We start from the raw sequence: 17,618 nt of genomic DNA, 5'->3' as shown, positions 1-17,618 counted from the left end.
GGCTGAACAGGCTGGGGCTGTTTTCCCTGGAACGTCGGAGGCTAAGCGGTGACCTTATAGAGGTTTAAAAAATTATGAGGGGCATGGATAGGATAAATAGACAAAGTCTTTTCCCAGTCCAGAACTAGAGGGCATAGGTTTAGGGTGAGAGGGGAAAGATATAAAAGAGACCTTAAGAGGCAACGTTTTCACGCAGAGGGTGGTACGTGTATGGAATGAGCTGCCAGAGGATATGGTGGAGATTGGTACAATTGCAACATTTAAGATGCATTTGGATGGGTATATAAATAGGAAGAGTTTAGAGGGATATGGGCCGGATGCTGGCAGGTGGGACTAGATTGGGTTGGGACATCTGGTTGGCGTGGACAGGTTGGACCGAAGGGTCTGTTTTCATGCTGTACATCTCTATGACTCTATGACACTAAATTGATTCTGAGTGGTTGAGGTGTTGCCCTGCGAAATGAATCTGATAATGGCTGTTATCTATTTTGATAAGTTGAAACAGATGCAATGTATGTATGTTTTTTGAATCTGCAAAGAGCCTGTAATAATATATGTACCTTCCATCAAGTGGCTATTATGTATTGGTTATTAAAGTAATTCTTAGCATACTCCAGGTTATTTAACCACTTATCGAGTTATAGAGATGTATAGCACGGTAACAGACCCTTCGGTCCAACATGCCCATACCGACCAGATAACCTAACCTAATCTAGTCCCATTTGCCAGCACCTGACCCTTATCCCCCTAAACCCTTCCTATTCATATACCCATCCAGATGCTTTTTAAATGTTGCAATTAGAGTCATCGAGTCAAAGAGATGTACAGCACGGAAACAGACAGTTCAGTCCAACTCGTCCCTACCAACTAGATATCCCAACCCAATCTAGTCCCACCTGCCAGCACCCGGCTCTTAATCCTCTAAACCCTTCCTATTCATATACTCAAACAGATGCATTCACCACCTCCTGGCAGCTCATTCCTCTGCGTGAAAAAATTGTCCCTCGGGTCTGTTTGATATCTTTCCCCTCTCACCCTAAATCTATGCCCTCTAGTTCTGGACTCTCACATCCCGGGGAAAAAGCCTTGTCTATTTATCCTATCCCATGACCCTCGTGATTTTATAAACCTCTGTAAGATTAGATTAGATTACAGTGTGGAAACAGGCCCTTCGGCCCAACAAGTCCACACCGACGAATTGAACCCGGATCTCTGGCGCTGTGAGGCAGCAGTGCTAACCACTGTGCTACCGTGCCGCCCACAAGATCACCCCTCAGCATCTGAGGCTCCAGGGAAAACAGCCCTAGCCTATTCAGCCTCTCCCTATAGCTCAAATCCTCCAACCCTGGCAACCCTTGGTAAATCTTTCCTGAGCCCTTTCAAGTTTCACAACATCCTTCTGATAGGCAGGAGACCAGAACTGCATGGAATATTCCAAAAATTGCTTCGCTGCAACATGACTTTCCAACTCCTGTACTCAATACTCTGACCAATAAAGTTGTGGAATCACATCTTATGTTGGATACTGTCTTGTGCTTTTACTGGTTGGGTACAAATAGTATCTTGCCCGTCTTGGACAATTAAAGCCGTCTTGCAGATGATGCCTACCCTAATCAGATCACTTGTCACTATATATAATGCGCAGTGCCTGGATAGGCCTATGGCCAATGCTTTCATTCCTGAAAAGTGCCTAAATACCTCAAATTTAAGGTATCCCAAATATTTGAGCAGTAGGTGAAGCTGGCTATTTCACAATGTTCCTTTGCACAAGCAAAACAAGCAGTGTTCACCATAACAGGAGACTGCCATCAAGCGTAAAATAATCACAAAAATGAATGAGGTGGTATATGAAATTCAATGCTGGCATAATGTAGGTGTAAAGGCCATATGTCCCAAAGTCTGGCGGATTGTATCAAACAATGCATCCTTTCAGCTGTTCACAGCAGACAAGATAGTGACTACACCCACGCTGTTACCAATCAGAATCCACCCTACTAACCATTTAGCACTGTCATTTTATATCGTGTACCATTGTTCCCTTTACATTGGCATTCTTGTAAATGTCCTGGTGAGTGTAAGATGAAAAAGTTCAACAAAATATTAAAGATATTAAGACTAAAATGAAACAGTTAAATGGATTAGATTCCCTACAGTGTGGAAGCAGGCCCTTCAGCCCAACAAGTCCACACTAACCCTCCGAAGAGTAACCCACCCAGACCCATTTCCCTCTGACTAATGCACCTAACACTATGGGCAATTTAGAATGGCCAATTCACCTGACCAGCACATCTTTGGACTATGGGAGGAAACCGGAGCAAACCCACACTGACACGGGGAGAATGTGCAAACTCCACACAGACAGTCACCCAAGGCTGGAATCGAACCTGGGAGCCTGGTGCTGTGAGGCAGCAGTGCTAGCCACTGTGCCGCCCTGTTATAAATGGTGGTTTATAACAACTATGTGGTTCAATGCAGCAGACAATTAAGTTAAACTTGGAAAGGAGGGAGCAAAGATAAAGCATAACAGTAAATTTGTGGCTCACATAAAAGAGAATTCAAATGGATGCTCAAACATGGAGTGGAGCTAAATAGGAGGCAGCTTGAACCAGATACTAAATAAATCTGTATCTGACTTCTGTAGAAGAATAGTCTTCAGTAGTGACCATACCTGGAAAATTGCATGTAATTTTTGCCTCCCTACCTAAAAAAGGATATTCTATCCATAGAGGAAATGGAGCAGAAGGTTCATTAGGCTGATATCTGGGGTGGCAGGAGAACCCTACAAGGAGAGATTGGTTTGACTGGGCCTGTATCCACTAGAGTTTAGAAGGATGAGAGGGGATCTAATTGGAATGTATAAAATTTGAACAGAACCAGGTAGATTAGGTGCAGGGAGGATGTTTTCTTTCTAAGGGGAGTCCAGAATCGGGGGAACAGTCTCAGGATACAAGATAGACCATTTAGAACTGAGGTGAAACTTTTCTTCACTTAAAGGATTGTGAACCTGTGGAATTTTCTCCAGAGGCTGTGGAGGTCAAATTTCAAGAAAGAGATACATTTTTAGATATAAAAGGCATCAAGAAATAGGAGGAGAACACGAGTATGACATTGAAATAGAAGATCAGTCATGATAGTTTTGAATGGCAGAGCAAGCTTGAAGGGCCTACTCCTGCTCTTGGTTTCTGTGTTTGCAGAACACTGTAGAGAAGTTTAGGACCAATGGACATACTAGAGATAGAGATCAGGAGGAATTTCTTTTCTGAGAGGGGAACAAATCTGAATTATTTACCAGAGGGAGCGGTGGAGGTTGGTTCGTTAAGTACATTCAACCTGAGATAGACAGACAGATTTTTAATCAGTAAGAGAGTAAGGGGTTGTGGGGGAAAAGGCAGACAAGTGGAGTTGAGAATTCAGATCAGCCATGACCTCATTGAATGATGGAGCAGCCTAGCAGAGGTGAATGGCCTACTTCTGCTTTTATGTCTTCTGGTCGATGGCTGGAGTATTGCCTTAATTAAAGGAAGATGACAAATTCTTAGAATGGTGCAGAAGTTTTTGAGTGGTGCCAGGAATGTCGGACAAGTTATATGAAGAGGCTAAGAATCTGGGGTTGTTTGCCTTAGAGATGAGAAGATTAAGAACTGATTTGATAGGAGTGACAAATCATGAATGGTATGCATAACATAGAGAAACTGCTTCCAGTGGCAGAAAGTTCAGTAACTACAGGACACCGATTTGAGATGATTGGCAAAGAACAGGCAGATGGAAGAAAAGGTTCATACAGCAAGTTATTGTGACCAGGAATGTACTGCCTGAAAGGCCGGTGAAATTAGATTCTATGGCACCTCAAAAAGAGAATTGGATAAAAGCTTGAAGGAAAGATGTAAACATAGTTATGAGGAAAGAATGATCAGATGGACCAACGGATGGATAGCTTGTTCAAAGAGTCAAAGGCCAGCTGAATGGCTTTCTTCTGTTCTATCCTATTCTACAATTCTAATTGTCTTCACAACTTTGTTTTAGCGAAAATGGAGCCTAAAGATATTTCAGCAGTACATAGACAAGTTTGATCCAGAAGGAAAATACAAATTATTTAGGTGAGTATAGTCCAGAAAAGATTTATTGTATTTTAGAGATTGTCTTCTGCCAGTTTTTCTGAATAAGTTCGGTAGAACACATTTGATGGACTTTTAGATTAGGATATGCATAAAAACTGTTTATAAATAAGGCAAGCGTACCAGATATAACACAAACAACAGTAAATTTAATTTACAAACCCCCTTTTCTACAAACTCATTAAATATATAAACATACATGGTATTAGCACAAGATGACAAGCTTTTGAACTTTTTCAGATAAATAGTAATCACCAACTGTATTTTACAGCACATTTTAAATAGTGAAGTGTTATTTTGGGAAGAGAAATTGCAAATTTGAATTTGTTTAAGTTCATGTGAGTTTTAAACCTTTTAGTAGTCTGTGGCACTGCAAGTGAGTTCACAATTTAGGTACTGCTGATCACAGAAAGCAAAACAACTTAAGCCATGATGTTCAGTTCATAGGAAAACCACCAGTTCGCCAAACCGTAGAGCCATTTCAACCATAACTTTGCTGTATAATATGTTTTTGAATTGTATACAATTACTTTTTTTTGAGTTGCTAAAGCTAATTCTAAATATTTCTGTGCTGTTACTTCTTTGTAATTTATAGCTTCATTTCTGATGTCTCGCTTCATCTTTAATGTAATTATGCAACTAACTATCATGTATCCTAAGAGGTCAGATCGTTTTTTTTAAATTGTTGCTTACCCTACATTATATTGATGTAATTTTATGTTTTAGAGATTTGATTTTGGATATTTATTGTTTGTTTGGAACTCATAATTAGAAATGCTGCAATTTTAATGCTGATTTTCATTCATAGCAAGATTTTAATGTAAAAACTTATGTCAAATTGCACTCTGGATGAGTTTTAAAACAACCAAGTGATTAACTAATCTTCAATTGTGCAGTTTTGTTTTATAATTACTGTGTCTGTAATATGTTCAATGAAAATCTCAAATTACTTTATTATAAAATTGTACTGGAATTGCAAATAAGTGGAATTTAAGAAAGAGAATAAAATATTTTTTATCCATCACAAATGATTACAATTGAAAAGTGCACAAAGCAGGGGTTATGCATTTATGGGTTTTGTTAAGATGATCAATAATTTTACTGAGGATGGAACTTTCACATTGATGCAAAGCTTTTCAGGCATGGATTGATGTGAAAATGGCCATAACTCCAGTCTCAAATGTTAATCTGTCACTGACTTGGACTAAAGCAAAGGACTTGGAAGACTGCATCCCTGTGGTGTGTGTCCACTTTATTTGGGTTACTGGATCTTCCTAAATGCTTAATAGGCTAAACGCAGAATCTCAAATAAAAAGAATGGATTCCACACCTCAATCTATCTTAACATTGTAAAAAGTCTTTAGGAAAAGCACAATTCATAGCAGGTACAACCTATTATGTAACTCCGGACTTGTCAATTTATTTCACAAGCTATGATTTTAATAGTCTCAAAGTTATTGAACAATAACTGCAAACTAAGGGATTTAGACTAATACTGTGTAAGGGTATTAGTGTTATGGTAAAGAACATTTTGAACTCAGCTTATTTTAAATGTTGCAACAACTTATGGTAGTTTTGTTAACTACTATAGTGGCACTATTTAAAAAGAATCACATGTAAGTCATTTTTAAAGAAACAGTACTATGTTTGTATGGTGGTGGATGAACAGAGTGAAGTTAACTTGATGTGATTGGAACTGTGATGCTAGTTTTATGTTTTATAGGTGCCTGTTTAAAACTAGCCAACATGCTGGCGTACAAGGTTATGTTATACAAAATCTTAAAAATCAGATTGACCTAGCATTGAAGGTAAGCATGTTAATAAGCCTAGAAGTATTTTATTGTCTATAAATATTGGTATGTACCTATGTATGTGTCTGGAAAGGTGCTGTGCTTTGTTTTACAAAGTATCACTAGCAATAGCCTTGATTGTCTTTTAGATCAGTTTTCTGAATTATTTGCCAGTCCTAATCTAATGCATGAAGTATAAGCAAAGAATGAATTCTTCAGCTATATTTGTACAATAGAAGGTGCATACTACGATACATACAAGTACAATAATAAAATAAAAGAATCAATCTGTGATCTTGCTGAAACACATCTCTTCTGCATACTTATTAAATTTAATTTTTAAAAAGCTGCTAGTCATATTGAAAATGAATTTTAAGTACATTTTTACCTTTTTTCATACTGTTTCAATGGAGAAAATAGCCCAGATTCTGCAGTCAGTGTGAAGTAACAGCACTCTCTGACTTCAAAGAAAGCTGCCCACAAAGATCTGGCAATCTGTTTGGCATTAATTCTTTCTTGGTAGTTTGATTCTGGTTGTAGTGATTGTAATGAGATCAACCAGTTGAACCTCTGAGAATACGAGTTCCCTGATAGGACCAAATTAAGAGCACCAATCAGGGAGCCCTGGCTGACTGATGAAAAGTGTTAAAGTGTACAAAGTTAAAAATCACACAACACCAGGTTATACTCCAACCTGATTGTGGCAGGTGATTAGGCAATCACCTGATGAAGGAGTGGCACTCCAAAAGCTAGTGTGTGATTTTTAACTTTGTACACCCCAGTCCAGCACCGACATCTCCAAATCATGATGAAAAGAGGACTGTCAGAGATTCTGATAGAAGGCTCTGAAGAAGCAATACTAAAGTCTAAGGCTGTTCATGTCTAAATAAAGAATGACTTGGTGGTGGGATATTGGTCTCTGTGGAGTTATTTCACTGGCACCATGTTAAGAGGATCTCCAGGCATCAACCAATAATAAAACAATAAAACTGGCAAAACAGCCAATCAAATTGAAGTAATCTCAAAGTCAAAAAGCCAGAAAAAAATGTTCTGATTATTTCTCACTTTTGAATAATTGTACAGAGAACAAAACAAAGATTGAGGCACACAAATTGGATTAATGTAGAAGCTGAAATATCATAAACATGAGCATTTTTACATTTAAAATGTTATAGAATTTTTGATAATGGAGAAATTTGACATTCCACAAAACAGATTAGTTATTCGGCTTCAGAGGAATAATTTAGAAAAGTATAGTGTAGAATCCATAAAAAGGCCCCATTATACCCCATTCAAAAGGACACAACATTTTGGGAAATTTTGCAGTGACAGTGCATAAAATATAGAAATTCATGTCATTTGAAGAGATTTTTAAACATTTCGAAATCTGTGGGTACTTATTTGTGCACTCTTGAGTTCACAAGAAATCATTGCTAGCAACTTGTGATTTTCTACATGTAATTGAGTGTATGATGCCAAATGTTGCTGTTAGTTTCACAGTTGTAATGTTGGCAAATTCTGAGTTACATTCTCATCAAAACTGTGAAATCTGGGCCAACACAAGCATGATTTCTGTCATTTTACTTTTATGTTTAGCCTTCATGCTGCAGACTTGCAAAAATGCTGCAGAGCAGTTTCTCCATTTCACCGCAACAATATAACTGTATAATTGGAATTAAATCAGTCACTTCCTGAGATTTGGAGATCTCAGTGGGTCAGACAGCAAGCTAACGTTTAGAGTCTAGATGACTCTTCTTCAGAGCTTAAGTGAAGCTTGGCGGGGACAGCATTTATATTGTAGTTTGGGGCGGGTGGGTGAAGTGGGTGTAGGGTGCTATTGGAGCAAAGGTGCTGATAATTCAGATTAAGTGATCGCAATCTGAGAATGGCAGAACAATGGTGTGTCTCCTGCCAGTCTTGAAAGGATAGTAAGTGCATTGGGAGGAGGGGGGACATGATAACCAACTAAAAGAAAAGGAAGAAATGGGAGTTGGTTCACAATTTAAAGGTGTTGAACTCAATAACTCCAGAAGGCTGTAAATTGCCTAGTCTGAAGATGAAGTGTTGTTCCTCCAGTTTGCGCTGGGATTCACTGGAACACTGTAGCATGCCAAGGACAGACATGTGAGCATGCAGGCAGGACACTGTTAAAATGACCAGCTACAGGAAGGTCAGGGTCCTGCTTGTGCAACATTGGAGGTATTCTGCAAAGCAGTCACCCTGCTTCACCTGGAAAGACATTTTAGGCCCTTGGATGGTGAGCAGGGAGGAGGTGAAGGGGCAGGTGTTGCACCTTCTGCAGTTACATGGGAAGGTGCTGTGGAGTGGGGTGTTAGAGTGGGTGGGTTGTGGAATGGACTACAGTGTCCTGGAGGGGATGATTCCTGCGAAATGCAGACAAGAGGAGTGAGAGGAAGATATGTTTGGTGGTGGTGTTCTGTTGGAGTTGTCTGAAATGGTGGCAAATGATCCTTTGGATGTGGAGGCTGGTGAAGAAGTAAGTCTTGGAAGAAGTAACTCACGTCAGCAGCGCTGTTTTGGAAGATGGCATCATCCGAACATGGGACATAGGGAAAGGAACTGGGAGAATGGGATGGAGTCCTTGCAGGACATGGCATGTGAAGAGTTGTAATGAATGTAGCTATGGGAGTTAGTGGATGTCAATGGACAGTTTATTCCCCAAAATGGAGACAGGTCAAGGACAGGAAGTGTCAGAAATGGATGATGTGAAAGTTTATAGAGGGGTTGAAATTGGAGGCAAAATTAATAAAGTTTAAAGACCTGACAGGAACATGAAGCAGCACCAAAGTAGTCATCAATGTACAAGAAAAGATGCTTCTTTCATGACTGTGGTTTTCTGCCCACAGTCCTCACCCGCATCCAACCTATCACTCATGCTTCTGCCCTTGCTCCTTCCCATCACTCACAACAGCGTGATCGGGTTCCCCTTGTCCTCACTTTTCATCCCACTAGCCTCCACGTTCAAAGGATCATTCTCTGCCATTTCAGACAACTCCAGCAAAACGTCAACACCAAACACATCTTCCCCTCACACACCCACATTTAAATTTCACTGGGATCATTCCCTCGGGACACCCTGGTCCATTCCACAACCGCCAACACCAAACTTCCTTCTCCATGGCACATTCCCATGTAACTACAGAAGGTGCAACACCTGCCCCTTCACCTCCTTGTTCACTATTAAAGGGCCTAAACAGTTTTTCCAGATGAAGCAGCATTTCACCTGTACCTGCTCCAATCTTGTGTGTAGGACTTGCTGCATCCAGTATGGCCTACTCTACATTGGAGAAACCAAATGCAGACTGGGTGACTGCTTTGCAGAATACCTCCGGTCTGTGTCTAAGCATTCCCAGTCATTTTAACACCGCGTCCTGCTCAATTTTATTTATTTATTGCAAAAATATACTTTATTCATAGAAAAAAATCTTTGGTACCTATACAGTTAATGGGGCCATTTATATCTATACTCGTTTAACTTAGAGAACAAATTAAGTCTTTGATGTTCACCATTCCTTGTATTTGCAGTCAACCTCTTGGGATTTAGCTGAGGCATCAGCAAGGCCCAATTACTGAATGGACCCCTGTTATTCTTCGGCTGAAGGACCTTACACTGTGTTCTTTCCCCAAAGACCCTGTCGGCAGCTGCCCCAAACTTCAGCGCATCCCTCAGCATGTATTTCTGGACCTTAGAATGTGCCAGTCTGCAACACTTGGGTGGGGTCAATTCCTTCAACTGGAACACCAACAAGTTTTGGGCAGACCAAAGAGTGTCTTTAACAGAATTGATGTTCCTCTGGGCATAGTTGATGTGCGTCTCAGTGTGGATCCCGCTTAATGCCCACGTCTGTTGTCTGCATGCTGCAGTATTCCAGTGAATCACAGTGCAAACTGGAGGAACATCACCTCATCTTCAGACTAGGCACTTTACAGCCTTCTGGGCTTAATATTGAGTTCAACACCTTTTAAATTTTGAACCAACTCCCATTTCTTCCTTTTCTTTTGAGCTTGTTATAATGTGGGGACCTGAGCTACAGATCATGTAATGGAATTAGTAGTGAACAGCCAGATACAGTGAGCAGAGAGTCTGTGAGGAGTGATGGGTTGAAGCATCAGGAATAAGGGTGATGAACGCAGAGCATGGATCAGTACTTGAACTATGTTGTGGCCATTACGGAGACTTGGATATCACAGGGGCAGAAATGTTCCAGGTTTAGATGTTTCAAAAGGAATGGGGGGGAAGATAAAAGAGCTTGAGGAATGGCATTGCTACTCCGGGTTAGTATCACAGTTGTAGAAGGGGAGAGGAAGGTTTGTCTACAGAATCAATATGGGTGGAAGTCAGAAACAGGAAAAGAGCAGTCACTTTATTGGGAGGTTTCTACAGGCCCCCCAGTAGCAAGAGAGACACGGAGGAGAATTTGGGAGGCAGATTTTGGAAATGTGTAGAAGTAACAGGATTGTTGTCATGGGTGAATTTAACTTCCCTAATATTGATTGGAATCTGCTTAGTTCATATAGTTTGGATGGAACACTTTTTGTCAGGTGTGTCCAGGAAGAGTTCCTAATGCAATATGTAGATAGGCTGACTCAAGGTGAGGCCATATTGGATTTGATGCTTGGCAACAAACTATGCCAGGTGTCAGATCTCTTGGTGAGAGAGCATTTTGGTGATAGTGATGACAACTCCATGACCCTTACTATACTCATGGAGAGAGATTGGAGCAGATAGTGTGGGAAAGTATTTAATTGGGGGATGGGGGAATTAATGTTTTTAAGCAGGAACTGAGACACCTAGATTGGCAACAAATGTTTTCATAGAAATGCACAACAGAAATGTGAAGGTTGTTTAGGAAGCACCTGCTGATAGTGCTGGACAGGTTTGTCCCACTGAGGCAAGGAAGGGTTGAAAGAACCTTGGATGACAAGGCATTTAGAAAATCTAGTCAAGAGGAAGAAGGAAGCTTACTTAAGGTTGAGGAGGCAAGGATCAGACAGGGCTTTAGAGAGTTACAAGGTAGCCAGGAAGGAACTGAAAAATGGACTTTGGAGAGCTAGAAGGGGGCATGAAGAAACTTTGGTAGGTAGGATTAAGGAAAACCCTAAGGCATTTTACACATATGTGAGGAACCGAGGATGGCCAGAGTGAAGGTAGGGCCGATCATGGATAGTGGAGGGAACTTGTGCCAGGAGTCGGAGGAAATAGGGCAGGACCTTAATGAATACTTTGCTTCAGTATTCACGACTGAGAGAAACTTTGACGTTTCTGAGGACAGTATGAAACATACTGAAATGGTAGAACAGTTTGATGTTAAGGAGGATGTGCTGAAAATTTTGGAAAAACATAAGGATAGATAAATCCCTTGGGCCAGATGGGATATCCCCTAGGTTACTACAGGAAGCGAGCGACGAGTTTGCTGCGCCTTTGGCAATGATCTTTACATCCTCACTGTCCACTGGAGTGATGCCAGATGATCGGAGGATGGTTAGTGTTATTCCCTTTATTGAAGAAAGGGAAAAGGGATAATCCTGGGAATTACAGACCAGTCAGTCTTATGTCTGTGGCGTGAAAAGTATTGGAGAGGATTCTGAGAGACAGGATTTATGATTACTTGGAAAACCATAGAGATAGTCAGCATGGCTTTGTGAGGGGCAGGTCATGCATCACAAATCTTATTGAATTCTTTGAGGCTGTGACAAAACACATTGAAGAAGATAGAACAATGGATGTGTGTACATGGATTTTAGCAAGCGTTTGATAAGGTTCTCCATGGTAGACTCATTCAGAAACTAAGAAATGGGATACAGGGAAACCTGGATACAGAATTGGCTGACCCATAGAAGGCAGAGAATGGTGGTAGATGGAAAGTATTCAGCCTGGAGCTTGGTGACCAGTGGTGTTCCGCAGGGATCAATTCTGGGACCTCTGCTCTTTGTGATTTTTATAAATGACTTGGATGAGGAAGTGGAACGGTGGGTTAGTAAATTTGCTGATGACATGATGGTTGGTGGAGTTGTGGATAGTGTGGAGGGCTGTCATAGGTTACGAGACATTGACATGATGCAGAATTGGGCTGATAAGTGGCAGATGGAATTCAACCTGGAAAAGTGTGAAGTGGTTCATTTTGGAAGGTTGAATTTGAATGCCAAATACAGAGTTAAGGGCAGGCTTCTTGGCAGTATGAAAGAACAGAGGGATTTTGAAGTCTATGTCCACAGATCCCTCAAAGTTGCCACCCAGGTTGATAGGGTTGTTAGAAAAGTGTGTGGTGTGTTGGTTTTCATTAGCAGGGAGATTGAGTTTAAGAGCCGTGAGGTTATGCTGCAGCTCTGTAGAGTTCTGGTTAGACCAGACTTGAGGTATTGTGTTCAGTTCTGGTCACCTCATTACAGGAAAGATATGGAAGCTTTACAAAGAATGCAGAGAAGATTTACCAAGATGCTGCCTAGACTGGAGGACGTATCTTACGAAGAAAAGCTGAGGAAACTAGGGCTTTTCTCATCGGAGTGAAGAAGGATCAAAGGTATCTTGATAGAGGTGTACAAGATGTTGCGAGGCATAGATAGTGTGGATAGCCAGAGACTTTTTCCCATGGCAAAAATGGCTATCTCGAGGGATCATAATTTTAAGGTAATTAGAGGAAGGTTTAGGGGAGATGTCAGAGGTAGGTTCTTTACTCAGTGATGGATACTTGGAATGCACTGTCAGCAGTGGTAGTAGAGTCAGATACATTAGGGACATTTAAGCGACAATTGGATTGGCACATGGATGTTAGTACAATGAAAGGTATGTACCTTAATCTGATTTTAGAATAGGATAGAAGGCTGGCACAACATTGAAGGCTGAAGGGCCTGTATTGTGCTGTATCATTCTATGTCCTCCCCTCCCCCATCCCACTTACTGGCCTTTCAAGTCTGGCATATCACACCATTGTTCTGCCATTCTCATATTCTGAACATTCAATCTGAACTATCAACATCTTTTCTCCATCATCACTCTACACCCACTAACCTCATCCTAACCCCTCCCAAACTATAACATAAATTCTGTCTCCTCCTCTGATGAAGAGTCATCTAGACTCAAAACATTTCTTGCCCTGTCTCTATGGATGCTGTCTTACCCGCTGTGATCTCCAGCATTTGCTTTCAGTACAGATTCCAGCATCTGCAGTAATTTGTTCCTATTCTAAGCTTTACTTTGATTGCAACACCACCTGACGAAGTCAGTTTTGCATTGCTTTGACTTAATGATAACCGCTTTATAACCAAACACATGCTTAAATATTTCAGATGATGTGCTGTATTTTTCTGACCAACTAGTAGCCAAGCTGAAGTGCAACCTAATGTTGACTGTAGATTTCTAAATATTTCCTTCATTACCCTTCTACACCCCACTTTTTAAAATTTTGTTTCTTTATACATTTTAACCTTTTTGTTTGCTTTCAGCCTGGCAATGAAAATGTGTGGTTCTCAGGCCCACAATTGATTCCTTTACTTCATTCAGTCCTTTCACTTCCTGAAGGAGCAGAAACAGACTTGCTTCAAAACTCCGATAGGTAGGTTTCAATACATTTGATTTAGGATCAGGATTAAACAGGTAACAATGGGTTAGCCCAAAAACCCTGGCTCAACCTGTGATTTCAATAAGCATTTTGTCACAATAAATGGGTTTAAAATGTACACTAGGTGCTTGTCTCCAAGATGCAGAAAGTGAGGACTGCAGGTGCTGGAGATCAGAGCTGAAAAATGTGTTGCTGGAAAAGCGCAGCAGGTCAGGCAGCATCAAAGGAGCAGGAGAATCGACGTTTCGGGCCTGAAGAAGGACTTATGCCCGAAACATCGATTCTCCGGCTCCTTTGCTGCCTGACCTACTGCGCTTTTCCAGCAACACATTTTTCAGCTTGTCTCCAAGATGGAAGGATCACAGAACTGCTATTATAACACCTTGACTTGGAGGTGCCAGTGTTGGACTAGGGTGGACAAAGTTAAAAATCACACAACACTAGGTTGTAATCCAACAGGTTTATTTGGAAGCACTAGCTTTCGGTGTGCTGCTCCTTCATCATGTGGTTGTCAACATGGCTGGTTGACTATAACCTGGTGTTGCACAGTTTTATTTTTAACATTATAACACCCTGGTTGACTGTGGAGTAAGCCATGACTTGGAAGCAATTAGGTTACTCAGCTTGGCCTCTTGTTGGCAATGATGCAACGTTGCTTCACAGGGCAATTAAAATGAGTTGTATACTGCTAAGCAAGTAAGTGATTTCTATATTAAATTTTCTACAATATTCCATTTAAACTGCACATTCGTATAGCACAGCAAAACTTTCCAGGACACCATGCACAGTAATCTCTTGAAATATCACTGCTGGTGTATGGCTGCACAGAAACACTTAAAGGGGCTACATGTATATAAAACATACATACACTTCGAAAACAATTAGAGGGAGTGTTGCTTTTCCTCATCTTTTGTTCTTATTTTCTCAAACCATACCCAGTATTTTTAACTGATAGCTGATTTTATAGCTTCAGAGGCACCATAATCCACACATACGTTTCGTCCTATGCAGATTTGAGCCTAGATGATGCTAATTAGCTATCAGAAACATCAGAACAAAGCCTAATCTAGCCATCAAAGTGCATAATTTCAGGTGGAATCACAATATGGGTAGGAGTGTCGAGATCCTGTCTGATGTTTCCCATCTGTATTTCTGAGGATACTGATATGTTGTATTCCTATAGCTCCATCTTTTTTGACTTAGCTACATGCCGGAAACTTACTGAATCATTAATAGAGCCTACCTTTTTGATTATCAAGCAGGTAAAATAAGAATGTAATGTATTTTGTTCTTTACAATGATAAACAATTTCTTTGTCACTGAAAGTAAAGATTTTAAGTTGGGTACTGACAAGCAGGACTTTTCATGGTTTTTTGAATTTCTTTTTTGTATTAGGATCATGGCATCGCTGAATCTTCTAAGGTACCTTGTAATTAGGGATAATGAGTGGGAGAATCAAGTGAGTATTTAATTTAAAAATTTGGTTTTTAAGAAAAATCTATTTTATTTATACAGTTTTTATATTTGACTTAAGTTTAATTAGTGATCACTTCCTGGAGATTGATATGTACCTCAACTTAATTTACCTGGCCTTCATGTTTTGGTGCCGTTAGCAAGAAAAGATTCTAAAAAATGTCTGTTGGTTGCAGTACATATGATGTAATCAGGGCCCATACCATCATTTCCTAATGCAAATTACCAGTGGGAATGCAATAAATCTGGAGTAACAAGGTGCTGTACCAAAGTTCCAGCTCATTTTAGATTAGATTACATTATAGTGTGGAAACAGGCCCTTCGGTCCAACAAGTCCACACCGACCTGCCGAAGTGCAACTCACCCACACCCCTACATTTACCCCTTACCTAACACTACGGGCAATTTAGCATGGCCAATTCACCTGACCTGCACATCTTTGGATTGTGGGAGGAAACCGGAGCACCTGGAGGAAACCCACGCAGACACGGGGAGAATGTGCAAACTTCACAGTCAGTCACCTGAGGCAGGAATTGAACCCGGGTCTCAGGCGCTGTGAGGCAGCAGTGCTATCCACTGTGCCACCGTGCCGCCCACGGTGTATTTGCTAGTTGGATGTCTTGGATGTGACATAATGACCGGGCTGTCCACATCATTTTTGCAGACAGCTTTGGGATTTAAGAAACTGTCATTGCGAGGGCAGTTTAACAGATAGAAGTCCTTTGCTGAACTTGCAGCAGCAACGCAGAATTTCTAGACACCAGTAATCAAAAGTGAAAGAAATTCATATTTCATAATCATTCAATTTATTGTCTCAATGGATTAAATCTTGATTCTGTTAAACAATTTATACATTTTCTAACCTTTTGTAGACTGGATTATGGACTAATCTTTTCTGGATTGATAGCTTCCTGAAACCACTGCGCACTGCTTTGAATATGTCTAGGGCTCATTATGAAGCAGAGATGAGAAACAAAAGAGAGAACCAGAAAACCAAAGGTAGGTTATTCAAATAGAACCGTGGTATTTAACTGTATTTCCATAACAAATGTGTTTTGTGTTGTTATCTTGAATAGAGATCATACGTTATTCCATTTGACATCCTGACAACAAAAAACAGGTGAAGTGTACTTTCCATTTGGTGAGTGAAGCTAAATTTGCTGATTCTACAAAACCACTGCTTGTGTAAACAATGAATGGAACTCCAGCCTTTTTGACTCCTAACAGGTTGAAGGGTACACTGGAAACTATAACTTAGTTTGAAGTATTTATTATTCTGCCAATAAAAAATTCGGTAAAAGCAAAAAAGCTATCTCAGCAAGTGCAAGGTACATTATTCCATTTCACTTTAATGATTACAGATACCGTTGAATGTGAAATGCAATGTTCGTTGACAGTTGGTGGTAAAAAGTTACCAAAAATGACCACAGCTATGCAGTTGGAGGTAAATGTCTTGCTGATTGAATATTTTGATATTCATCACTGTTTTCAAGTTGCTGTTTTACATTCCCTTAAGTGTATGTCATTTTATTCCTTTTATTTGTTATTGTTTCAGGTTCTGCAGTCAGCTATCTACACATTTGATGTAATGGAAAGTGTACAAGCACGCATAGAGGAGCTAGTTGAGGCAAAGATGAAATCCCGAGCAGAAGAGAAAAATGTGGCTTCATCGTTTATTTAGGGAACAGTGTGAAAATTGGAAGAATATAATTTCTGACTTCCTAGTCTCAACTAGAGGAATTCACTTTAAATGCTCCTCTTCAAGCCAGTCTTTATGCAGGATAATTTCAAATACTTTCATCAGGTATTCATATTAAAGAGACTACACAGATGAGGTCATAGTATACAAATGTATTTGAAGTTTGAGAAGAATTTTCAGTTTTATTTGTCACTGCTTAAGTTTCTAATGATTACAATGAACACCTGCGGGTAGTTAAGAATTAATGACGAAATGATGTTTGTAAATAAAAGAGCCACATAGAACTACTTAAATATCATGTTTCATATGTAGGCAATGGGAGCTATTCTCACCAAATAATAGAGACAGGAGAGAAAAATATCTTGAAAACTTATTGATTAATTTATTCAGAAAATGTGCAGTCCCAGACTTTTTGGTTGGTAGCAAAGTGATGAGACTCACCATAGACTTCGAAGAAAAGGTTTTAGATTAGATTAGATTCCCTACAGTGTGGAAACGGGCTATTTAGCCCAACAAGTCCACACTGACCCTCCAAAGAGTAGGTAAAAACAATGACTGCAGATGCTGGAAACCAGATTCTGGATTAGTGGTGCTGGAAGAGCACAGCAGTTCAGGCAGTATCCAAGGAGCTTCAAAATCGACGTTTCAGGCAAAAGCCCTTCATCAGGAATAAAGGCATTGAACCTGGAGCGTGGAGAGAACTGTAAAACCTGTGCCCACACCTCCTCCCTCACCTCTATCCAAGGCCCTAAAGGAGCCTTCCACATCCATCAAAGTTTTACTTGCATATCCACTAATATCATTTATTGTATCCGTTGCTCCCGATGCGGTCTCCTCTACATTGGGGAGACTGGGCGCCTCCTAGCGAGCGCTTTAGGGAACATCTCCGAGACACCCGCACCAATCAACCAAACCGCCCCGTGGCCCAAAATTTCAACTCCCCCTCCCACTCTGCCGAAGA

General features: G+C 40.4%; 1 protein-coding gene across 3 annotated transcripts in view; it reads left to right on the top strand.

The window, feature by feature from the left end:
- The window catches only part of glmna (glomulin, FKBP associated protein a), a 61,146-nt gene extending 43,956 nt beyond the window's left edge, over positions 1-17,190 (top strand). For all 3 annotated transcript variants that reach the window (XM_043698788.1, XM_043698789.1, XM_043698790.1), the window contains exons 13-19: positions 4,024-4,097; positions 5,839-5,923; positions 13,370-13,479; positions 14,881-14,944; positions 15,831-15,957; positions 16,320-16,402; positions 16,514-17,190. In XM_043698788.1, the coding sequence (XP_043554723.1) occupies positions 4,024-4,097; positions 5,839-5,923; positions 13,370-13,479; positions 14,881-14,944; positions 15,831-15,957; positions 16,320-16,402; positions 16,514-16,639 (669 nt within the window). In that variant the 3' untranslated portion in view covers positions 16,640-17,190. The remainder of the gene's footprint in view (positions 1-4,023; positions 4,098-5,838; positions 5,924-13,369; positions 13,480-14,880; positions 14,945-15,830; positions 15,958-16,319; positions 16,403-16,513) is intronic.
- The last annotated feature ends 428 nt before the right edge of the window (positions 17,191-17,618 follow it).

The sequence above is a fragment of the Chiloscyllium plagiosum genome, chromosome 11, assembly GCF_004010195.1.
Source record: "Chiloscyllium plagiosum isolate BGI_BamShark_2017 chromosome 11, ASM401019v2, whole genome shotgun sequence".
Lineage (NCBI taxonomy): Eukaryota > Metazoa > Chordata > Chondrichthyes > Orectolobiformes > Hemiscylliidae > Chiloscyllium > Chiloscyllium plagiosum.
The sequence above is the reverse complement of the archived record's forward strand: the minus strand, read 5'-3'. Positions and strand labels throughout refer to the sequence as shown.